A 24,940-nucleotide genomic window follows, 5' to 3' on the forward strand; every position below is an offset into this window, starting at 1 on the left:
AGGCAGTAGATGCTGTCTTCTTCAGACAGAACATGTTCTCACCACTTCTCTGCAGCCCTCAGCATCATCCCGGCCTCCCAGAATTAACAAACTTACTTTGGGGAAATTTTTTTCTCTTTGGGGAAATCCACGTCAGTGTGATACCGTTGTAATAATCTGGTTATTATTTAAGAGGAAAGGAGTAAAGGGAAGACTAGATAATATAGGCATGCCATTTATACAGCTTTGTTAGAAAGCTGTAAGTTAACAATCTCCAAGTCTGTTCCCTGCTGATCGATGGGTGAAGGGGCTGGACAAAGGCAGTTTGGACGCATGCCCAGTCAGGTCTAAGTGATGTGGGAAGGTGGTTGTCTATCACACCTGGGAACAGGTAATTGTCTAGAATAGGCTTGGCCACTGCAAGGGTGGAAACCTGAATATTTAAAACTTCTAAACAAAGGAAGTTCCCTTTCTTTGCTCTTGCAGGCCAGACTCCTGGCTCTCTTGTTGCAGGGGCTGCACTCCCTCATGCCCCTGTGGCTCGCAGCCGTACGGGACCCACACAATGGACTAATGGACTTTAATTAGTTTAATACTGTACTAGACCCCAGCTGCAACATGGAATGGACACTCTGGACACTGGCCCTCCTTTCAGCTTTACTGGAATCCCAGCTACACCTCTTTCAGGACTGGTTTAAGGGACATGGGACTTTACAACCCAAGGAATGTAACTCCACGCAAATAAAGCCTTTTACCACATCTTGTTCTCCCATGGGGGCTTCTGAAAATGCTTATTTCAGAGGTACCCCAAGAACTTCATGCCCACTCGTGTCTGGGAAATCTGGTCCACTGCTTTCTCTGGTAACAAGTGCATATGTATGTATTAGATATATTACCTGTATGGACGAAAATGTGCCACATGCTAACCTGACAAGCTCAGGGAAGGCCTGTGTGGTGGCCTTGTAAACACAGAGATCTAAAGTAACCACAAAGGATGGTCTGAAATTAAAACTGAAAGCAACTTATGACAGGTAGTTGCATCCTAGGCTAGAATCTTCCCTCACAAAAGTCAATCTTTATCTTAAATAAGCCAGTCTACAGCCTTTTGCATCTACAATAACATTCCCTTGGAATGTCAGGGTAACACCTCTTTTTTCCAGACCCCCTCAGAGCACAACTAATGCACCAAGGCAAAGACCACAGATCCTCTCATTGTTATTGTTATCATGATAACTGTTCACTGTTAACTATCCTGTACCCACCCCTGTAAAAGTTGTGTTTGTCTACCATTTTACTTTTCATCCAATCCAAGATTTCCCCGCTTTGCTTTCTTCCACCTCCCTAATCTATTACCAATGGACTTTAAGTAACCCACCTGCATCTTCTCCCTTGATTGTAATGTATAAAGGAAGGTACAAAACTGCCATTTTCTGGAGCACTATCTCAATCCTTTGAGATTTAGCGTCCTGGCAAGTGTCGCAATTGTCAACAGTTTGGCTCAAATAAACTCACAAAAATTCTTTTTGAATGTTTCCTACATTGACGCCTAGTCTAAATCAAGGGGGAAAGAAAGGTGGTGGTGGGGGGGGGGGGAATCTGGACATAACTAATGATTTTCTATGAACATATAAATCACCAAAACGAACCCAGAAAAGAAACTGTAATAATTATTAATGTGCCTATATTCTAAAAAATACCAGGCTTAGGTAGTTTTATAGGGAAATTCTACCAAAATTTAAAGAAACAAGTAGTTTTTAAAGTATTTAAACTAAAGGAGAGAAAAAGAAAGCTTTTAATAAAGCTATATAAAATACTAAAATAACTTGATAAAGATGGCATTAAAAATATAATTACAGCCCTGCCAGGAGTGGCTCAGCGGTTGAACATCAATCTAGGATCCACGAGATCGAGGTTCGATTACTGGTAGGGACACATACCTGGGTTGCGGGCTCAATCCCCAGTTGAGGGCATGCAGGAGGCAGCCAAACAACGACGACTCTCTCATCATTGATGTTTCTCTCTCTCTCCCTCTCCCTTCCTCTCTGAAATCAATAAAGATATATTTAATTAAAAAAAGGAAAAAATAAAATAAAACTACAGACCAGTCTCAAAAATAACAAACTACCAAGTAAAAGAAATAGAATGTAACTGACTACACAATAACAGAGTTATCACTGATGATTCAGTAATATAAAATCTATTACTGTAACTGAAATGAAGGGAGAAAATCTATATGATTTTTTCATAGATGCTAAAACAGCATTTGATAAAATTCAACAACCATTTTTGATTCAAAAACAGCGGCAACACATCCCTTAGCAAAATAACTAGTGTGGCAAAAACACTAAAAGCATTGTCATTAAAGTCAGGAACAAGACAGGAGTACCCAGTATCATCCTTATTATTTAACCTTGTTCTGGAAATACAAATTCAATAAAAAAAAGAAACAAGAGCCCGGCCGGGCGTGGCTCAGCAGTTGAGCATCGACCTAGGATCCAGGCGATTGAGGTTCGATTCCCGGTCAGGGCACATGCCCGGGTTGCGGGCTGCAGCCGATCAATGACTCTCTCATCATTGATGTTTCTATCTCTCTCCCTCCCTCTCCCTGAAATCAATAAAGATATGTTAAAAAAAGAAAAAGAAACAAGAGACATATAAATTAGAAAAGAAGGGGCAAAATTCTTATTGTTTGCAGCTGACAAGATAATATACCTGGAAAATCCAAGAGAACTGCAAAAATTACTAGAAATTAAGATTATGTAACCTGCTAATTATAAAATTATTAAATGACAACTAATAAGAATATGTAATATAAGAAAGGATCCTATTTTAAATAACAAAAAAGATAAAACAACTAGGAATAAACTTAAGAAATGTACAGGGTTTTAAAACAAGCCAACCTAAAGAAGACTTTCCTCAGACAATTGGGAAGATGTATGTAGACTGAATATTAGATAATATTAAATTACAGATAATAAATTGTTAATTTTGATAAATATGATAGCATTGGTGTTATTTATATCTCAAAAAGTCCTTATTTGTTCAAGACATACTATGAAATATTTACAGATGAAATCACTTATTTTAAAATAGTCTAGTCTCCTGCAAAAAATGGAGAGGAGGAGGGATAAATGATTCAAGATAGACGAATATGGAAAACTGTTGAAATGAAGTGATGGATACATGGAGGTTCATTACATTGTCTTCCTTACTTTTGTATATTTGAACATGTACACAATAGAGAGTTAAAAGAAATGTATAGGACCAAAACAAAGAAGGGTCTTGAAAGATGTAAATAATCCCAAAGGTACATAATAGTTTATAAAAGCACACAAAACTTGCCTCCTCACAATTAAGAAATGCAAATTAAAGCTACAAATCAGATGCCATTTTCATCAAATAGAAAAGATAAAAATATCTGGTACTATCAATTTTCAGGGAGGCAGCTGACACTGCTGGAGGGAGCTACAAATCACAACTTCTTTGGAGGGCACTTTGGCATTACCTTTCAAAGTTAACATACAACCTTGGCCAAGCACTTCCACTTCTAGGAATTTATCTTAGTCATTCATTCAACAAGTATTTTCTCCTATCTGCTATGTGCAAGGCACTGGAGATTAGAGATGGAGAAAACAAAGTCCCTGCTCTCATTCTTGTAAGGGAGGAGACAATCCACAAAGCAAGTCAAGTATGCAGGCAATTACAAGGTTAGGTAAGGGATAAATGCAATGAAAAATAAACAGAAAAAGGGGATTAAGGTGGAATGAAAGCTATTTTGGATGTACTGGTCTGAGAAGGCCTCTCTGAGGAGGTGAAAGTTGAGCAGAGACCCAGACAGAAGAGAAAACGAAGCAGGACAATGTCCAGGAGAGTTATAGGCAACAGGGAAGGAAGCCATGGTATAACACACAAATTTGGCTTTTCTGCCCTCTGTTTTCTTTTTATCTCCCTAACAGCCTTTTGTTCAATCAAGGACATGAGCACCACTTGAATGTCTCTTTGTCCCCCATACAAATCCTTTTAATACAGTACATCTTTCAAGGAAGGTGTCAGGCTAGCATTGTTTCTCTAAACATTACTGTGCATCATGATTTGATTTCTTTTTATATATATGATTTCAGAGATAGGAAGGGAAAGGGAGAGAGGTAAAACATCAATGATGAGAGAGTTGTCCTTGATGGTCTGCCTCCTGCACACCCCCAACTGGGGATAGAGCCCACAACCCGGGCATGTGCCCTGAACGGGAATGGAGCCTCGATCTCCTGGATCCTAGGTCAATGCTCAACCGCTGAGCCACGCCTGGCTGGGCGATCTGATTTCTTTAAAGGAAGAATTTCCCAACCTAGATAAGTGTTATGACAAGCCTGATAACAAAAGTGCACTAAAGGTAATCTTGAATTTTTATTGCAGATAAACCTTTCCACAGAAAGAACACACTGGTTTCACTAAAGATATTGACCAGTTGCTAATTTTAGACAAAAACAAAAATGTCCTTTCCTTCTGGGAGGATTGTGGGAAGCACTTACTTAGAGTCTATAGTTTAATTTCATGATCTTTTAAAAAGTGAAGCTGAATTTTGAAGGAGTTATTTGGAGAAATGTTTCTATTTTCCAAATATTCATATTTTAAATGTAATGATCTTTTAGGCAATTGATGTTTTTAGGGGCTATTTGAATAAGTATTTTACAATGAAGTGGCCAGTGTCAATTACAGGCATTCCAGTTCACTCTGAAGGAAATGACTGATACAGCACCTGAGAACATACTTCTTCCAACACCATGAAACGTCAGGACTTCAAAACTGCCATGAATGATATGTCCTACAAACAGCCAGATAATTAAGAAACCAGCTTATGAGAGAGAAATTTGGTCGTGTTAAATATACAATCTCAATTTTAAAATCAGTTTTACATAAACGTACTCATCTACGGTCTACGCAAAGAGAAAACAAAACTACACGATTTCCCGATATTACGGAGATTCCCAAGGAGACGCTCAAGAGGGTAAATTTCAAAAACCTGGAGCCAACTGCGGAGCGAACGATAGGTTTCCCTCCAACAGCTGAGAATGCGGTGCATCCTTCCTTTCCATTAGACACAGCTGCCCATTTAACTTTTCCCTACAGGTCTGGAAGTTCTGAGCAAAGAATACCACTTCTGACAACTAGTTACCCTAGTAGAATTCCCTAAGTGAGAAACGGGGTACCCGTCAGCTCTAGTTCTCGCCAGCCTAGTGAGAGGGGCGCTGGGTTGAGCCCAGGGCGCAGGCGGCGATCAGCGTCGAGCCGAAGCTCTCCGGCTCCAGCGCCCACCCTTCCGCAAGAAACACCCCCTCCCGCATCCGCATCCTCTCCCACGCGGAGTCGTGATTTCCCTGCCGCTCCATCTCCCGGGGAGATGCTAGTCCAGCTTATTGAAGGAGTCCCTACCGGCTCACCTGGGAAAAGGTAGGGGTGCGGGTCTGGATTTGGAGTTCTGGGCGGGGGCCAGAAGACGACGTCGGGGGAGTGAAAGGCAGGCAGGGGCGCTCCTGCAGGTAGGGACCTGGGGAAGGGATGCGGGGGTTCGGGACAGGAGAGAGGAGGGCGTCGGGAGGTCGGAAGAGGCCTCCAGAAGGATGGGGGGCAGGTGTGGGGCGCTCCCGCGGGCGGATAACTTACGGAGGTGGGAGGTTTGGGGGCCTCACCTCACCTGCCTAGCGCTCGCTTCATGCCCGCGTCGGCGGCGCAGCGCGGCTCAGCCGACCCCTTGCCCGCCAAGCGCAAGTTGCGCTTCAGGCGGCAGTCGGCGTCCAGCACCGCGGCGGTCAAGCCGGAGGAAGACGAGCCCAAGGCGACGCAGCGCTCATGCTCCAAGGCGACTGGCTCGGTCCGCTTCCTCATCCCGCGGACGGCCGGCCACCGAAAGCGCCCGCTGGCCTTGTCCGCGCCGCCCTCGCAGCAGTCGCCGCCGCTCACAGTAGACGCCGCCGCCGGGAGCCCGCCGCCTCTCACATTCCAGCCCCAGGCCGTGGCTGCCGGCTACGCACCCGCGCGAGCCAATCAGCGCCCGGTTCCCGCCGGCCCCGCCCCGGCCCCCTCCTCCCGGGCTCTGCGGGCAGCGCACCCAGAGGCCTCAGCGCCGGCCGGAAGCCATCTTGGAGAAGGGCGGATGTAACAGCGCGGTGCATCAGCGCCCGGGCGCGGGTTGGAGGCTGACTCGCCGCGCTGGGGTCTGGGCTGGATCCCATGCGTGGGGACATCCTTTGCTTGAGTACTCGGCGTCGTCCCGCAGGTCCGTGGCCTGAACCCGAGAGGACGCGGGCCTGAAAGCAGGCACCCACCCAGTCGTAGCCGCAGCGGCAAGTTAGCTCCCCCTGCTCCCACTCCAGGCTTCCTGATTTTCCCCTGAGGCTGGAAACCCAATCTGGATCGTTCCCTGGAAATGTCCTTGTAAAGGTTTATAAGAAAAAGAAAAAGGTATCGCAGTTCTTCTCTAATGATTTATAGTTATTCTCCCACCAGGACTTTAAAGAGAATGCTTTCAGGTAGTTTTTTATAATTTGAAACAAATGTATAGATATTTAATTTTTGCTTTTGGGCTGAAACAGTTTACTTGTTAGAACCTGCCATTAGATTTTATATTTGTATAAGGCCATTCGAACTAGCTGATGGGGGGGAAATCTTATTTCAAAGATAAATTCCCACTTGTGAAACACAAATTAAGTACTAATTCAACCCATCCTAGAAAGAGAAAAGAGGAGCAGTGTCACAAATTTAGTTTTATAGTTCTTGCTTTCTTTAACATGGTATTATTTTACAAATGATCTACAACCAAGGGATTTGCTTACTTCAAAGTAACTTTTGGAATTTCAGCATTTGTGTCAGTGAAAACTGTTGGCAATTGATAATTCAAGATCAAGTAGTAAAAAAAAATCAATTAGAAATGCCTTAAGAAATTCAGTAGCTCCTATTAGCTTTGTAGTGATGTTTAGAAATTGCAAAACAATTTCAATGGCCGTATTACCAAATACCACAACCAGCATTCACATCTGTCCAAACATACTTTTGGAACTTAAATGGTGAAGTCTTTAAAGTGATGTTTCAACACATACTGGAGATTGGGAATCCGGCAACTAAACTGTAAATCATTTCTTTTACTTTAATACTCATTGAACCCTTTTTAATGATAAAAACAAAAAAGCTAGGAAGGTAGGTTTGGAGAGAAGAGAGTAAGGGGAATTGTGTCCTTGCTGGTCCTAGGCCTTGCTCATACAGTCCTCAACTCTTGGTCTACACTCACTTTCTGAGCTGTCTTATCCAGGCTTTAAATACCAACCCACATTGGTGACACCTACATTTGTATTTCTTGTCTGTAACCTACAGGCACCTAAAATTATGTTCAAAGCTGAGATCCCAACCCTTCTCCCACCCCCAGCTCCGTCCACAAGCTTCCCCACCTCAGGTGGGGATGGCAAGGCCCTCATTGCAGTTCCTCAGGTTAAACCTTGGGGTCATCCTTGACAACTCCCTTCTTTTGCCACAGCAGGTCTATCACCAAACCTTGTCAGATCTCCCTTCAAAATCTGTCTGGGATCCACCCACTTCTCACCACCTGGACCAAGCTGCCATCATCTCTCACTTGGATTATTTTAATAGCCTAAGTGGTCTGCCTCCACCTTTGCCCCACTTCTGTCTATTTAACTCAGCTGCCACAAACGTCTTTTTAAAAACCTAGGTCCAGTCCTGTCACTTATTCGCTCAAAACACTTAAATGGCTCCCTATCTCACTGAAAATAAAACCAAACACTTATGAAAGGGCCTCTAGCCCTGGATCTGGTCTCAGCCACCAGTGTCTCTGTTGCTCACCCTGTTCCAGTATCACTGCTTCCCTGCTGATACAGAAGCCCCAAGGAGGGGTGTGAGTGGCATGTGTGCCAGCCACAACCCAACTCTCCTCAGGGCCTTTGCACTGCATTCTTGCTGCCTGGAATTTTCTGCCCTCCCAATGGCTTACTACCTCCCCACTTCAGGTCTGTACCTTCTCTGAACACTAACTCAGAACCTTCAAGCCCTCTCACCATCACTGTTTGCCTTCCTTGGCTTATTTTTAAGCTTTTTCTTTTTTAAAAAAGCTTTTCACTAACATGTTTATCAACGTATTTGTATTTGTGTATTGCTGTTTTCCCACACTAGAACGTAGGCTGAAAGCAAAGACTTTGTTCATTGCTTTATCTTCGGTGTCTAGAACAATGTCTAGTACATAGTAGATACTTCATAAATATTTGATGGAGTAAAGAATCGTCACAGCCCCTCAGAAGTGGATAATATTGTTCCCACCGTATGTACAGGTAAGGAAGTGTGAATCTCAGGCCTGAGGTTCAAAATTAAAAAGGTTTATGGCAAAGGAAAGCTGTGGATACTATTGATCTTTGGATCACAATTCTGTAGCATGGTCCACTATAGAACTGTGTATTTACTAAAAACAGTCAAATTATCCCTTACTGTAGAGCTGAAAAGGAAATGGCGTTCAGTGTAAGGAGGCTCACTTTTCAGATCACACATCCACTGTACATTTATTTGCAAAAGAGGAACGTAGTTTCTCAGGATAGCTACAATGAATTTAAGTAATATTGCTCTTTAAAAAATATTGCTTTAAAAAAAAATAGCCAAGCCCGCCTGGGCGTGGCTCAGCGGTTGAGCGTCGAACTGGGATCCAGGTGATCGGGGTTCGATTCCCGATCAGGGCACATGCCCCGGGTTGCGGGCTCGATCAGTGACTCTCATCATTGATGTTTCTATCTCTCTTTCTCCCTCTCCTTTCCTCTCTCTGAAATCAATAAAGATATATTTAAAATAATAATAATAATAGAACTGGGTGAAATGGAAAGGGTTAACAAGAAAAAAAAAAAAAGCCAAAAAAAGGATTTTTTATAGCAGTAATTCTTACCTTTGATTCTATGTGGTTATGAAAATTCCCATAATCGTGTAAACAAGAACATCACTACGTGAATTGATGTTAATCTATGGTATGTTTCCCTCTCTGTACCCCTTGTGACTAGAACCATTTTACAGATGTTTTTAAATGACTGCTTTAACACCAAAGGTAATACTGTGGAGGTGAAAGCTTAAATATAGGGCCTATGTGACCTTAGGCTAGTTATCTAATTTCTGTTCCCTAATCATTACCAAGAGTCTTAAAAAAAACCATCTTAGGGCTGCTTAATCCTGAGAACTAAATGAAATATATATCATAGCCCCTACCACAGAGGAGAGGCCCAATAAAAGTGGTTTCCCTTCTCTGTGAAGCAAAACACGCACGCTGCAAAACTAAACGACGCTGCATCTTGACATTAATGCACACCAAGTTTCTGAGTCTGCCTTCTTAACCTCAAAGTGCGCACCTCTCTGAAACTAAAGGAAAACGAATGAATCACATGGAAAGGAAGCTGACGAACGTGCATGTAGGTGGAGCTGTGCTGCCCTTAAAGTTTCTTCCTTAGCTGCCTGGGAATTCGAAAACGAATCGGCCCAGATTGCCCGCTGGGGCGGAGGCCCGCCCACTCTTCCCTAGTTGCCGGGGAAGGACGCCCGCCCCACGCTTTTTGTAATGCGCCTGCGCAGTGGAGGAAAATGTCCTTTTACCGCCGCCGTAGGCCAGGAGGCCCAGCAGCCTGTTCCTATTGGCTGTGCGTGTTTGGCGCCAAAGCGAAGAGCAGAGTCGCAGGCCAGGATCGGGAGCTGTGGGTCCCGGAATTACAGGAGCCCCGAATTGCGGCTGTGAGCCGGCCGACGGTGGTTTGGCGTAAGAGCGGGCAGTTGACGAGGCCACGGGACTGGGACGCCTGCGCCATGTTCTGCGATAGGGCCATGGAGCTGGTCCGCGAGCTGCACCGCGCGCCGGAAGGGCAGCTGCTGGCCTTCAATGTGAGGGGGGACCGGGTGGGCGGGATGGCCGCGTCGGGTCCGGCCTGAGGGCAGGGCGTAGCGGCGCCCTCCCGATTTTCCCTTCAGCCTCCCCTGCAGGGTTTACTTTGTCATCGGGTGAACTCCGAAGCCCGGCTCAAAAATTTTGCAGCATGGCTAGAGTATAGGAGCAAAGCGAAAGCTTTCGTGCTTATGTCACGCAGAAATTTGGTGCATTTCTTTGTATGAGCATATTTTCTTCAGTGTTTTTTCATCTTTTAAGTGGATTACTGTTCGTTTGCTTAACCAAACATTTATTGGTGGCCTAATAATCTAGCATTTGTTGTGCACGCAGGCAAAAGCTAGGCCTCGAGTCCGGCTGAGATTCTGGCTCTGTCGTGTGACTTTGGGTCAGTTGCTCAAACTTTCTGTGTGCTCAGTTTTCTCTTCTGCAAAAATGGGGACGATGATGATAATGGTACTCAATTCTTGGTATAGAGAGGGCTCAGTGAGATGGTATAGGTCAGGTTCTCTGAACAAGGATTGACACCGTAATGACTGAGTCAATCTTTTTACCACTGCTGCTGCTACTAATTGTTACGATTTTTTCTTTTTTTAAATTTTTTCTTGCTACTACCCCAGGAAGGGTGCAAAACACTTGACCTACATTATCTCTTGTCCTCATAATAATCCTATGAGGTTTAAACTGTTGTTTTCCATTCTTTCCAGCTATGTGGAGATTTGAGATTACCTGCCAGTGGTGACAGAAGTAAAGCTAAGGATTTGAACCCTCGCAGTCTGGCTTCAGACCTGCACTCTAAATTCTATACAGGACTACATTTTCTGTCTTAAGGCAGCCACTGTGTGGATGCCAGGACTCGTTCTGCTGGGAGAGGGGCATGAAACAGCTCATAGAATGCAACTTGTCAAGTTATATTAAAAAAGGTGTGGAAGAGGAACACGAAGGAGAAACTCCAGTGTGAGCTGGGGTGGAGGAGGCTTTTGAGCCATGCCTAGGATGAGATCACTCTGAGAAGGGTGTGAGGAATCCCCAGCCAAAGGAGGTAGCAGACAGCAGAGACAAGTGGTCACATAGGAAGGGTGACTGACAGTGTGTGCGGAGACTACAAAGGTGGATTCTAGGTCTAAGAAAGTTTGGTATTCACTCACAGCATTTGGACGCCGCTGAAGGATTTTAGATGGGGGAGTGATTGGGTAATTTGGGGATTTTGAGGATATCTGTGGCAGCACTATGGGGAATGGATTGGACATAAAAAAGAATGGAGGCAGAGAGATGGTTATGGGTGGTTATAATGGATAAGGTGAGAGATCTGTATGGTTCAAACTGTCCAGTCAGTGGGCCCTGAAATCAGTAGTTGGGTTTTAGTGACTTGAGATAAACAAGACTTGTAGCTATTAGAATGGGTGGAGATGGGATAGTTAACAAATGAGGGGGAGGAATCAGGATCTCAAAAGGCTTCTCCCTCTGGTAGCTGAGTAAACAACAATGTAGTTCAGGGGGAAGAGTGTTTTGGAGAAGGTGAGTTTTGTTTTGAACTTTAAAGATCATCAACTCTGAAAATTAGGTCATTTTACAGATGAAACCACCAAGAGAAATTCTGGATCAAGTTAAGGGAATTGTCTGAACTTACAGCATGTTGGAGGCAGAGCCTCACTTTGAACAAAGGTTTTCTAGATGTCACTTCAGGACATTGACCTCCTTAAAAAAGTTAGGAGACAATAGTGGGAAGTTCAGTAGAGATGGTGGATTGCAAAGGTGTGCAAATAAGTGTTGCTTTACTACTTTGGGGGAGCGGGACTTAGAAGTTGTAAAATCATTCTCTTCTGTGTCTTAGTTTGGTGGAGAACCTTTTGCACCTTTTGAAGGATTCATGCCTTCCACTGACAAACCCACCTTTTTCAGGTTACTCAGCAGCCTGGAATGCTCAGCCTGCTGAAGCTGGTCACTTGTGACACAGCTAAGCAGAGGCAGACTGAAAATTGGTCTGATTGATCTGAGGGCCCATGACTTTCAAGAATCATTCTTTTAAGTGAGATGATAGTGGATTTAGAGCAGAGACTGTGTCTTGTTCATTCCAGCATCCTTCATGGTTAGGTGCTATGTTTAGCAAATTGAAATGATTACCCACTTTCTTTTTATTTATTTACTTACTTATTAAATATTTTTTATTGATTTTAGAGAGAAGTTGGAAGAGAAACATTGATGTGAGAGAAACGTTGATTGCCTGCCTCCTGCACACCCCCTAACCTAGACATGTGCCCTGATGAATCGAACCAGGCCACCTTTTGGTGCATGCGATGATACCCAACCGAGCCACACCAGTCAGGGCTATTAATTTTTTTTGATTGATCTTAGGAAGGGAGGGACAAAGATAGAAAGAGAGAGAAAGTAAAAGAAAGATCAATATGAGAGAAATATAGATTGGTTGCTTTCCACACGACTGGAGATCCAACTTGCAACCTGGGTATGTACCCTGACTGGGAATCAAACCCGCCACCTTTTGGTGTACAGGACAGTGCTCCAACCAACTGAGCCACAGTGGTCAGGGCTGATTACCCACTTTCTATATACAGAACTGGAAATAGTTTGAGTATTTAGGGAAATTATCTTGGGCTCCTAGGGGCTTATAGCCTGAGGTGGGGGCACAAAACTGATTCAGTTCCCATTATATATCTAATCTGAAAGCTTGTGTATTTTTACAAAATTATTTTACAGTTGTCTTTTGTATACCTATAGATCTATTGTACAAGAGTTTTGACTATTCCTTAAAATAATATTTACTGATTGAAAGTATACTTAACTGAATTCTAATAAATCAGACTTTTTCATGATCTCTTTTTAACCAGCTGATGAAGGGGAAGGTAGAAGTATTACATTTTTCATCAAGAATTACATCTTTTTCTATATTTGAGCAGAGTTAAATAGTTGATTTGTAATTTTACCAGTAGTGCCAAAGCATTTTTGCTAATGCATATATTTTGGCCCTAACAGTAGAATGGCAAAGTATAGGGTATCACAAAAACATACATACACACTTTAACAGCTGATAGCTCTAGATTCTATTACATTTTGAAAATGAAATGTATTTTAATATACTGCCTTTGTAATGTGTATACATTTTTTTGGGATACCCTGTAGATGGGTCACTTACTCTTTTTAAGTATGTTTTTATTGATTTCAGAGAAAGGAAGGGAGAGAGAGAAACATCAGTGATGAGAGAGTCTTTGGTCGGCTGCCTCCTGCACACCCCTCACTGGGGATGGAGCCTGCAACCTGGGCATCTGCCCTGCCTGGGAATTGAACCCTGACCTCCTGGTTCATGGGTCTACACTCAACCACTGAGCCACACTGGTGCGCAGAACATATGTTTTTAATTCTCTTGAATATATTCCTACGAGTGGAATTGCTGGATAATGTAATATGTTTATCTGTTTGAGGAACCATTAGACTGTTTTCCAGAGGTTTCTCATTTCTCCCCATCCTCACCAACACTTCTTTTTATAGCCATCATAGTAGGCATGAAAGGGCTATTGCTCTTTGATAAGATATGTAAATCAGAGATAAACATAGTATAAATAGAATATTGCTACAGAATTGGGGTAATTAATGCATGCGGATCAATATCTTTTTGTATCTTCTAGGAGGATGGACTCAGGCAAGTTCTGGAGGAGATGAAAGCTTTATATGAACAAAACCAGTCTGATGTGTAAGTTTTGATAAAATTCATATTTTAAAACAAATTAAGAAATGTGACATTGAAATCAGATAATCTTATGTCAGTTTTTAGATGTGAATTTTCTTTTTAATTCTCCGTGAGTCTGATTATACCCTAGGTATACGGGACTAAAGGGATTTGTGTTAATCATGGCTATATCTATGGGGATTCAGGTAGTGCTTGGCATATGGTAGATGCTCAATACATGTTTATTAGTTGACTGATACAACTTGAAAGATTTTAAGGTAGACCTAAAAGAGTTGAGACATGACCAAATAAAAACCCTAACAAAGTGAAATGTATAGTTTCCACTGCTTGTTTTCATTTATAGATACCTTAGTGCATTGATGAGAGAATGGGCAATTTGTAAACTTAGCTGAAGCAGTAGTGATTTCCAGTAGTTTGAGTGAAGTTCACTGAGAACTAGTGCTATAGAAGACTGCAGGCGGGAGGTAAGAGGGCTCTAGATTATAGAATATTTAGAGCTAAGTATTTGGACTCTGTAACAAACTTCATTAGGTCCCTGTGATTTGGTGAAGAGTAAGACACAAAAGAGTTGTAAAGACACCAACTTATAGATCATAGGTGAGGTATTCAGATCTCAACCTAGAGAGAAGTTATGTGTGATATTAGGTTTCATCTTTGGCCTTGCTAGGTACAATGTTTTTATCAGTTACTTGGATATACAAATCAGTAGCATGCTAATAAATTGGTGGAGCCTACAGAACAATAGGAACATTTTCAGCTACAGTGGTTTTTTTTGGGGGGGGTGCTTAATTCACTTTATTTTTCTGATATGAAATTACGTGGTGGCCACAGCTGGAGCCTGGGTCCTTTGCACAGAAACTCTGGTGTGGGTCTTTATAAGCTGGTCAGTGAATTCCTGATAGGGAGACTTGGTGAAAACAGTCTTTTCCCAGAGATCTGGGGTGAGATAGCTTTAGGTCTTAGAGATGGCATCAAAAGTGGCCTTGGCAAAGTTGCCCAGGGTAGCAGTGCAGCCCCTGGCCAAAGTATAGCAGTCATGGATACGGGCCATCAGCAGCAGCTTCTTGGGATCGGGGGCTGTGAGGATGCCAGTGCCCTGGGGGCAGGAATGAGGCGCACCGGTACAGAGCCACAGTGGCCAGTCACCTTGCAAGGGATGATGTGGGGCTTGCCAATCTTATTCCCCCAGTAGCCTCGCTGCACAGGGACAATAGAGAGCTTGTCCAGGATGATGGTCCCACAATGGCAGTGGCTACTTCCTTTGAGCACTTAATCCCCAGACCAACATGTCCATTGTAGTCCCCAAAGGGGACAAATGCCTTGAACTGAGTCCTCTGGCCAGCTGGTGTCTGCTTTTACATGGGCATAATCTTCAAAACATCATCCTTGAGGGATGCCCCCAAGAAAGTCAATGATCTCAGATTCCTTGATGGGCAAGGAGAAGAGATAAATGTCCTCCAGGGACTTGATTTTCATGTCCTTGACCAAGAGGCCCAGCTTGGTGACAGGGATCCACTCCTTATCCTCGGCCTTGCCTCTGTGAGCTCGGTGGCCTCAGCCCCGGCCCTGGCCCCGGCCGCAACCTTGGCCGCAGATGCTGCTGCCAAATCCTCCGTGGAAGCCACCATGGCCTCTGATTCCAGGGCCCCCGGGGCCTCCTGGCCCTGCTGCAGCACCGCCGTTATCTGCCATTTGGTGTTTCCTCGGGAAAGAAGCTCAGCTACAGTGTTTAAAGATGGATATAAAGAAATTTTTATAGCTGGAATGAAGAACTAAATCACAAGAGATTTGCAGTAAGTGTAAAGTCCTAAACTCAAGTTCCTGAGCCATTCATTCATTCAAATGTGTACTAAACAATTTTGTGCTGATAAATTGCTCTGGTATTTCAATTGTAAATACAGTAGTCAAGATTTCTGTCACTATGGCCCTCATAGTCTAATGCCGAAGACAGGCCAAATTGTAATACATGCTTTGAAGGAACACAACAGTGCTAGGAGAGAGAAGAATGAAGATATAATCAGATTGAGGAATCAGGGAATTTCTCTCCAAGGAAGAGACATTTCAGCTGAGGCCTGAAGGAGAAGCAGATTTTTAGTGAGGTGTAGTAATTGTGGGCAGAGAGCATTCCAGGTGGAGGGAACAGCATATGCAAAGTCCCCGACTCATGAAAGGGTGAGATGCTCAGGAAACATACTTAAAGAAGGCCAGTGTGGCTGAAAGTTAGTAAGCAGGCAAAGCATGACATCAAGTAAGACAATGTGTGGAGCAGGTGGTAGCATGTTTGTGTTTTAAAAGATCACACTGGCTGTTGTGTGGACAGTGGATGGGGGAGCTGAGAGGAGAGGGAGAGCATGCTGGTCATCCAGGTGACGGGAGGTGACTCAAACTACGTCTAAGTGAACAGGTTAGACACGTTTGGGAGGTGGCCTAACAGACCTTAGTCCAGTAAGGGAATGATTTTCCCGTATTCCCTGTATTTGTACCATTTGCAAATTCATAATCCAAAATTCTGTTCCCTGTCCTAGCTTCTTTCTAGGGGGACAATCACTATTACCAGTTTCTGGTTAAAATTATTTGTCAAAGGGAATCTTTTTTTTTTTTTTTTAACATATCTTTATTGATTTCAGAGCGAGGAAAGGAGAGGGAGAGAGAGATTGAGAAACACCAACGATTAGAGGGTCGTCATTGATCAGCTGCTTTCTGCACACCCCTGACTGGGGATCGAGCCTGCGACCCAGGCATGCTCCCTGACCGGGAGTCGAACCACGATCTCCTGGATCTTAGGTGGATGCTCAACCACTGAGCCATGCATGGCCTGCAAAAGGAATCTGATTCTTTTAACTTACTCATGTGAATGTGAATTTTTTAGCAAGTCCTTATGTACTCCATAAAGTACTCTGACGTTAAGTGTATTTTACTTGTACTATTACTTTATAATCCAGAGCACATTATAAACAATGTGGAGAATAAATCTGATTTTCACAGAGTAGCAGAAGTGTGTAGAACGGATCTAGAAGACATGATTAGGTGGCACATATATTTTGCCTGTTTTTAGGGCCTGCAGCATACAGTGCATGAAGGAATCTTTTTTTATATTCATCTGGTTCCTTTTAAAACTCCAAAGTCGATTCTTATTCTTTCTGTGCATCTGGCTTTGTTTTGTTTGTTTCCAATTTTTTAAATTGTGGTAAAATATACATAACAAAATTTGTCATCTTAACCATTTTAAAATGTACAGTTCAAAAATATTAAATACATTGATAATGTTGTGCAACTGTCACCACCATCCGTCTTCATAACTCTTTTATCTTATAATACTGAAATTCTATACCCATTAAACAATTGTACGTCTGGTTTTAAAATGTTGTACTTGTCTAATATCTAAGGAGATGTACATTTTGTAGGGTAGAACCAAAATTTTCTTTCTCTCTGTGTGAAGAACATTGACGTGTAGTACATGCACATAGTTGAAGATCAACAGATATTTGTTGGATGGGTGAAGGACCATTTTGACTCCCATTGCATTCACTTTATTAGAACGAGGAGTACTACATATAATAAAAACATAATATACGATCATAATCTTATGAACCATGACGTTAGGTTTGTCTCTTATCCTAGCAAGATAAAGGAATTCCAGTGTTTGTCTTTTGGAAATAATGGAGATTAATCAGTGTACAAAAGTGCAAAGTACTAAATGGTTAAATGCTGATAGTATGATCTTATCAAATTATTTGGCTTTTTTATCTTTTAATGTACTAACAAAAGCTCTGACGTAGAGGCAGGTACTGCTTAGGTTAACTGCTAATAATAAAAAAAAGCATGTCGGTTGTTAGTTGGCTTTGAAAATTTTATTTATACTGAAATAGACATATTTGTTCTTTTCCTATTTAAATGTTGCTAGGAATGAAGCGAAGTCAGGTGGACGGAGTGATTTGATACCAACCATCAAGTTTCGACACTGTTCTTTGCTAAGAAACCGACGCTGCACTGTAGCGTACTTGTAAGCCTTTCCGTTTTTCTTGGGGATGCTAGGGAATGATGGAGCATTTCCGACGTGATTTCCTATTTAACATTTCAAATGGAAAACAAATTCTTAGATTTGTTTCTCTCCTTATAAACATTCTAAATTCTTTTTCTCCATTTTAAAACTTATTATGAAAAATTGGCAATATTCATAAAAGTAGGGAGAATAATGTTATGAACCCCCATGGAGCCATCATACACGTTTAACAATTTTTTAACGTTTTGTCAATCCATATTCATATTTTCTGCATTGTCCCAGAGATGACTTCTTACAGTTGGTTTATTCATCTCAGGAGCCAAATAAAGTCCACATAGTACTTTTAGGTTAGTGTGAGTCTTGAGTCTCCTGATCAAAACAACTCTGATAAGCCTTTTGTTAAGCCATCTAATACCTTCTTACTGTCCTAGGTATGACCGATTGCTTCGAATTAGAGCACTCAGGTGGGAATATGGCAGTGTTCTGCCAAATGTTTTACGATTTCACATGTCTGCTGAAGAAGTAAGTTAGCACTGTTATTTAAATTTATGAAGTTGGAAAATGCTGAGGTTCTGGCATTGCTCTATAATAGTATTTATTAGTATTTCTTTTTGTTTTTTGTTTAACATTTTAATTATGTAATATTTGGAGTCTAGATTTGGGAAATCAATGACAAAAATAATTATCAAAGAAATATTTTGTAGCATTAGTATATAAACATAAGTCATAAGTGTCTAAAGACAAAAAATGATTAAAGTTGTAGTTATACAGATAATCAGAAATAACATTTAAATTAATCGCAGAAGTAACAATGAATATTATAACTTTTTCAGAAATAAGGTATTTTAGTCAAAAAGTGAATCAAAAAATCAACACAAAACCACAAAGATTTAGGAGCCTCTCTATGAGATAAGAAAGGTCTGTTCTCTGTAAAAGCCACCAACGAAGAAGAAAATATTTTTTTCTTTGCATTTTTAAAGAGTAGACTGAATATTCAAAGACCATTTTCCCCTGAGGTGTTAGTTTTTTCTCTTTATTATTCATAAGGTTTTCAGTTTCACAATTCTAGTATAACTTTATATGTAAGTTTAAACACACAAATGCATATAAACAAGATGAAAATTTTAAAGCTTAAATTTTAGTCTTTATTATGTATTAACTGTCATTTATATAAAACTATGAATGTAGTGCATATTTATCATAATTGGAGCTTTACAAAGATCAAATATGTACTACTTATTTTGCATAGCTTTTGTAATTTCTCGCTTCAAATTTTTAATCTCTTAGAAAGTGTCTAGCTAGCCAAAGATTTCAGATAGCCAAAGCTTATCCATACATTAATTTAGTATTAGTCCAAGCTGTAAGGATTTTGGAAATTATATTTTTAAATCATTTTTCATTTTTCAATTAGTTACACTTGACATACAGTATTATGTTAGTTTCAAGTGTGTACCCCAGTGATTAGACATCATATAACGTACTAGTGTTCATCCTGATATATTTCGTACCCATCTGACACCATTCATTGTTATTAGATTATTGACTGTATCCCCTTTGCTGTACTTTACATTCCTGTGACTATTCTGTAACTAACAATTTGTACTTCTTAATCCCTTCACCTTTTTCACCAAACCCCCCAGCCTCCCTTTGGCCAACCATCAAAATATTCTCTCTCTCTGAGTCTGTTTCTGTTCTGCTTATTTATTTTGCTTTTTTAGATTCATTTGTTCAAGGATATGTATGTATTGCCATTTTAGTCTTCATATTTTTAGTCTTTTTTTCCTTCTTAAATAACACCCTTTAAATATTTCACATAATACTGGTTTGGTGGTGATGAATTCCTTTAGCTTTTTTTGGTCTGGGAAGCTTCAATTCTGTGTCCTTTGATTCTAAATGATACCTTTGCCAGCTATAGTAATATTGTAGTTCCTTACTTTATATCACTTTGAATATTTCTTGCCAGTATCTTCTGGCCTGCCAAGTTTCTGTTGAGAAATCAGCTGAGAGTCTTACGGGAACTTCTCCTTTGCATTCATAGCTTAGCTAACTGGCACAAGGGGCCTAGCTTTCAGCCTGTCTCAGCTTTTCACATGCCCTCCTTACTGAGCCTAATCATTTTTACTCTTTGATTTAAAGCGAGGGATATGCTCCTTTTTCACTTGAACACTTAAGAGACCATAACTTAGGGTTATTAATTGGCCTAATTTAAATATTGTTGTGTCTCGGAATAGGGAGGCCTGAGGAGAGGGAGACGGGGGAACAGCAGGTTGGTGGAGCAGTCAGAACACTTATTGGTTAAGTTTGCTGTCCTTAATGGGCATGGTTTATGGCACCCCAAAACAATTACAATAATAGCAAAGATCACTGATCATAGATCAACATAATGAATATAATAATGAAAAAGTTTGAAATGCTGTGAGAATTACCAAAATGTGACACAGATAGTGTGAGAAGATGCTGTTGGAAAATGGCACCAATAGACGTGCTCCATGCAGGGCTGCCACAGATGTTTAATTTATAAAAAATACAATGTCTGTGAAGTGCAATAAAATGAGCTATGCCTATACTATATTTTAAATGAATGAATGGTCATAGCAGTGATCCATGTGGGTATATATGCTGTTTTTGAAAAGATGAGTATATAATTTCTGCAAGTTTGTTTTAAAACTTTGTCAAATGCATCTTTATGTTTGCAGATGGAATGGTTCAATCATTATAAAAAGTCTCTTGCTACTTATATGAGGTCATTGGGAGGAGATGAAGGTTTAGATATTACACAGGATATGAAACCTCCCAAAAGCCTATATATTGAAGTAAGTATAACTCTTAAAAAATGGAGTTTTATGTAATACATAGATTGTGCTGCCTTTTGTCTAAGGGGTATATGAATATATATTAGCTTATATTAAAAAGGAAAGGGAGCCCTGGCCCAGTTTGGTTCAGTGGTTAGAGCGTTCTCGAGGCAACCAGTTGATGTCTCTCTCTCCCCCTTCCACTCTCTGAAAAGCAATGGAAAAAATATCCTTGAGTGAGGAAAAAAATTTAAAAAAATAAAATAAAAAGGAAAGGGAAAAATAAATCAAAACCAAAAGTGTTACTTATAGGTGGGTGATGGGACTAGGATAGAAAAGCTAAAATTTTCTGAATAGACCTGTTTTAATAGTTTTGACTTTGGAACCATGTAAACATTTTATATATTTTTAAATCAAAGTGGAAAACCAACCCACAAATGTTGAAAGCAACATGAAACAAATGAACCTGTGTTTTAACTTGTGGGTTATTCAAACTGTAATTATTTTAAATTACTTCAAAATACATAAATTGATTATATATTCCTAGTGGGTATGTTCTAAGGATAAAAAGAATTGAAACATACCTTAGCCAATTGTTTGTAGTCATATTCTTAGTAATAACGTGCTGCTACTTTGAAACAGTTTATATATTGAAGAATAGAGCATAAAAGTATGGCACTAGGAACCAGGTTTTCAAAGTAAGAGAAAAGAGATTCGAATATTGAAATGAAGAAGTGAAAATTCTATATTCCCAAATTCAGGTGTGAAATATCAGCATGGAATCAGGTTGAATCATCTCTTTCTAAAATTATTTGTTTATTTTTAATTGATTTTAGAGAGAGGAAGAGGGGAGAGAGAGAAACATTGATCGGTTGCCTCCCTGACCAAGGATCAAACCCACAACCTAGGTATGTGCCCTAAGAATTGAACTCGCCACCTTTTGGTGTATGGGATGGCGCTCCAACTGAGCTACACCAGCCAGGGCCATCTCTTTTTTTTTTTTTTTTTAAGTATTTTTTAGCTCTGTCCACTGAAAATGCCTAGAAACAACAAACAACCCAGTAGCCATGAGCATTCAAATTCTGGAGTCTAAATGCTGTTTCCCACTAAAGAAAACCAGGACTCCTTGGGGGGTAAAAAGGCTGTTTCTTGGTCTTAAATAAAACATGTACCAGCTGAGCATGGAGCATCTTGTCTTTCTAGAAAGCAAGGAAAGTATTGAGTACTATGTGAGTGCTCAAAAGTTTTGGAAACGGATTTGAAGGCGTTCCCAGTTGCCAAAGAAGGGGCACTTGAGCATCAAAGTGAATGGTAACTGCATCGAATTGAGTCACATCAGTTATGTTAGAAATATGGATATGAAATGACACCAAACAATTACGACAATTAAAAAATAAAACCTCTTTGGGTCCTCTTGGAGAATATGAGGGATGCAACTCATTTTGAAAAGCAATAAATGAAATAATGGAATCAAGCATCCATCTCCCTTTGCTGTACAAACTCTACCTCAGGGTAGCCAGATTTACAAGGAAAATTTCTTCATAGAAGAATTTCCACTAATAAATGCAGCAAGAATAAAATAACTAATAACACTTTGTAACCCTAATACATGGGGGCAAATAGCTACTAAAACCTTAGGTAAAAATTAACAGAGACCTTAATAAAGGATAGATATAGATGGGTGTGGGTAACACCGGGACCCACTGATTAATCTTACCTGTAAACAAATTCAGAAGGCACTGGAAAGACAAGGAGAGACTTTATTCAGGTAATAGTTTGCAGAACAGGGAGAGGCAGCCTCTGGCAGAAACAAAGTGTTGCTCCACTGAGCCAAAGGAGAGGTCATCGTTTTTTAAGATTTTTTTTTTTTGAGAGAGAGAGAAAGGGAGAGGGAGAAACAGAAGCATCAGTGTGAGAGAGAAACATCAACAGGTTGCCTCCCATACACAACCCAACTGGAGATTGGGCGTGAAACCTGGGCATGTGCCCTGACCGAGAATCAAAGCTGAGACCTTTCAGTGTACTGGACGATGCTCCAACCAACTAAGCCACAAACTGGCCAATGCAGAGAGGTCATCTTTTATGGGGAATTTTCCTGTCCATAGGGCCCATTTTGGTCCACTTCATGTAAATGAGGTTTCCAAATTGTACAGTTCTGCTTGGTCCAAATCATGCAATTCTGATTGGTCAGTATAGATGCAAATAAGGTTATAAGTAACAGAGTTCTAATTGGACAGAGCAGGTCTCTCAGCCCATTGCTCAAAAGATGAAACCAAGGCATCCCTGCAGTGGTTGACTCAGATTGCATAAACTAGTGTGGTATAGTGCATAAAGGGGAGAGTTCAGTCTGAGGTTCTTCCTGGCATACAGAGAATGTGAGAAGTCCCTGTTAGCAAACGGTCATTAGGCTCTTATTACAGGGGTGGGCAAAAGTAGGTTTACAGTTGTTAGTATGGAAAATACAATAAATTTATAAATAATAATACAAGAATAAACTCTTTCATGTACTCACAACTGTAAACCTACTTTTGCCCACCCCATATTTATAAAATTTGGGCCCTCCTTTGATCGTGAGGAGTCCATCTCAGCAGATAAATTCCTTTTCAACGACATCAAATGAATCTTCTCAGGGTCCACACATCCAAAAAGGGACTCAGACATTTTGTGCTTCATGAGGTCTTATAAGAAGATATATATAACACTGTTTGCCAGAAAACCAGACACGGTATGATCCAGCCTCTAGGCTTAACTTCTAGTTTATAGGAAATCAGGGATAGAGGGGGGAACATGTTAAATGACCCCACAGGAAACCACACAAAAAATCTAGTTTATGGGAAACTACCAAACTGCTCAGTTTCTTTAACAAATTGTCGAGCAGACGGGGAAAAGAGGGAAGGAACCCTACAGGTTAAGAGAGAGGCATAGCCCGGCCAGGCGTGGCTCAGCGGTTGAGCGTCGACCTAGGATCCAGGCGATTGGGGTTCGATTCCCAGTCAGGGCACATGCCCGGGTTGTGGGCTCGATCAATAACTCTCTCATCACTGATGTTTCTATCTATCTCCCTTTCCTTTCCCCTCTCGGAAATCAATAAAGATATATTAAAAAAAAATAAAATAAAAGAGAGGCATATCAGAAATGTGTAATGTATAGCTTTTGTTGGACTCTGATTTGAACATGGCAACTTTAAAAAGACTTATGAGATAAATGGGGACATTTGGATACTAACTGGGTATTTCATGATTTTAAAATTCCTAAGATGCAGTAATGGTATTGAGATTGTATTTTTTAAAAAGATACAAAATTTCATTTTGTAGAAATAGATATTAAAATATAGATGAAATATCTAGGATTTGCTTCAAAATCTAGAAGTGGGTGAGGGCCAGATGTTGATAATTGTTGAAGCCAGTTGATAGGACATTGAGTTTCATAATACAGTATTTCTTTCTACTTTTGCATTTATTTTCAATTTTCATAATATGTTTAAAGGGGTAAAAATTTTTTTAAAACAAAAGTTTTGCAGACTCATCTATGGTCTATTCTCAGATAGCTATTTCATGGGAGGGATCTATAAGAGGCAGGTTGGAATTGATCCAAAATATTCTCTTTTCTTTGTAAATATATATTTCAACTGCTTGATAGTTCAGGATTTGCAGAGGGGAAAGAATGCAATGATGTCTCTCCCCTTGCAGCTCCGTGGGTTTCCTTGCTGTCAGCACAGCGTACACATTCATTTGGAGATTCTGCCATTTTTCTTCCTCTCCTTCAAAACAGGACAGTTGGAACCACTAGAATAGCACAGTAGGAGTAGTAGGCCTAAGTACACAGAGAAGAAACAAACCAACAGAAAGCCTAATATTTTTACTTTGTGGGTATTTATAAAATTCTTTCTTACTTTGTGATCATTACATATTAAAAAATAATTTAGATAAAACATCAGTTTTTCTTTTCAGGTACGATGTCTAAAGGACTATGGAGAATTTGAAGTTGATGACGGCACTTCGGTCCTATTAAAAAAAAATAGCCAGGTATTTCTTAAGATACTTTAAATCTTGTAAGAGTGTTACATACCATCAGTTTCAGTAGATGAAAACAGCAGATACACTACAAGTTTAGCTTTTAACAATATAACTGTTGGAACTTGAAAAATATATAATCAGTTGCTGCTTTTTAATGATGTAAAATGTGATTTAAAACTCGTTTCCAATCATTTCTTTTTCTCTCCCCCACCTGTTCCACTCAGCACTTTCTACCTCGGTGGAAGTGTGAGCCGCTGATTAGACAAGGTGTCCTGGAGCACGTCCTGTGGTAACCTCATACTGTGGTACGAGGCTGTAGCCATCCACATAAACTTACACACTTCCTTCTCCACCCTCCCTTACCCCAGCCCCTCTGGTTTTAAAGGTTACAGATACTTTTAACCAGGAATACTTGACTGAGAATCGTTTGTTTTTCTATTGTACAAGATTCCTCCTCTTTTTTATAATCTGCATCTATAATTATAACATTCCTACAGTTACAATGTGTGTGTGTTTTTAATGAAAGTAAATATTTATTACACT

At 40.7% G+C, this 24,940-nt stretch overlaps 2 protein-coding genes and 1 pseudogene across 9 annotated transcripts in view; 1 reads left to right on the forward strand and 2 right to left on the reverse strand.

The window, feature by feature from the left end:
• The window catches only part of ABHD12 (abhydrolase domain containing 12, lysophospholipase), a 60,530-nt gene extending 54,510 nt beyond the window's left edge, over positions 1–6,020 (reverse strand). The window contains exons 1-3 of one of the 5 annotated variants that reach the window (XM_081148720.1): positions 5,664–5,974; positions 5,415–5,521; positions 4,733–4,798 (exon numbers count right to left, since the gene is read on the reverse strand). Coding sequence is in view for 1 of the 5 variants with exons in the window: in XM_081148718.1 (XP_081004844.1) it covers positions 5,669–5,859 (191 nt within the window). In the remaining 4 variants the exon portion in view is untranslated. Of the gene's footprint in view, positions 1–4,732; positions 4,799–5,414; positions 5,522–5,637 lie in introns of all 5 variants that reach the window. The other 4 variants (XM_081148719.1, XM_081148718.1, XM_081148722.1 and 1 more) reach the window with 4 other exon arrangements.
• On the forward strand, positions 5,340–24,898 carry GINS1 (GINS complex subunit 1). 3 transcript variants are annotated; one of them, XM_081148724.1, is made up of 7 exons: positions 5,340–5,424; positions 13,525–13,589; positions 17,491–17,589; positions 18,021–18,111; positions 20,286–20,402; positions 24,332–24,406; positions 24,622–24,898. In XM_081148724.1, the coding sequence occupies exons 2-7, from the start codon at positions 13,555–13,557 to the stop codon at positions 24,688–24,690; spliced, it is 486 nt and encodes a 161-aa protein (XP_081004850.1). In that variant the 5' UTR covers positions 5,340–5,424; positions 13,525–13,554; the 3' UTR covers positions 24,691–24,898. The 3 variants fall into 3 exon arrangements, with proteins under 3 accessions (XP_081004850.1, XP_081004849.1, XP_081004851.1); XM_081148723.1 differs by lacking the exon at positions 5,340–5,424 and adding an exon at positions 9,664–9,882; XM_081148725.1 differs by lacking the exon at positions 5,340–5,424 and adding an exon at positions 9,695–9,760.
• LOC308562528 (small ribosomal subunit protein uS5 pseudogene) lies at positions 14,401–15,296 on the reverse strand (annotated as a pseudogene). The gene has a single exon. The product of its transcript is annotated as a small ribosomal subunit protein uS5 pseudogene (transcript).
• Positions 24,899–24,940: the final 42 nt, after the last annotated feature.

The sequence above is a fragment of the Miniopterus schreibersii genome (assembly GCF_964146895.1).
Source record: "Miniopterus schreibersii genome assembly, chromosome: 10".
NCBI lineage: Eukaryota > Metazoa > Chordata > Mammalia > Chiroptera > Miniopteridae > Miniopterus > Miniopterus schreibersii.

Coding starts and splice junctions, on each gene's coding strand:
- GINS1 (XM_081148723.1), top strand. CDS start 9,808: ATGTTCTGCGATAGGGCCATGGAGCTGGTCCGCGAGCTGCACCGCGCG. Junction 13,590..17,490: donor GAACAAAACCAGTCTGATGT/GTAAGTTTTGAT, acceptor AAATGTTGCTAG/GAATGAAGCGAAGTCAGGTG. Junction 24,407..24,621: donor TATTAAAAAAAAATAGCCAG/GTATTTCTTAAG, acceptor TGTTCCACTCAG/CACTTTCTACCTCGGTGGAA.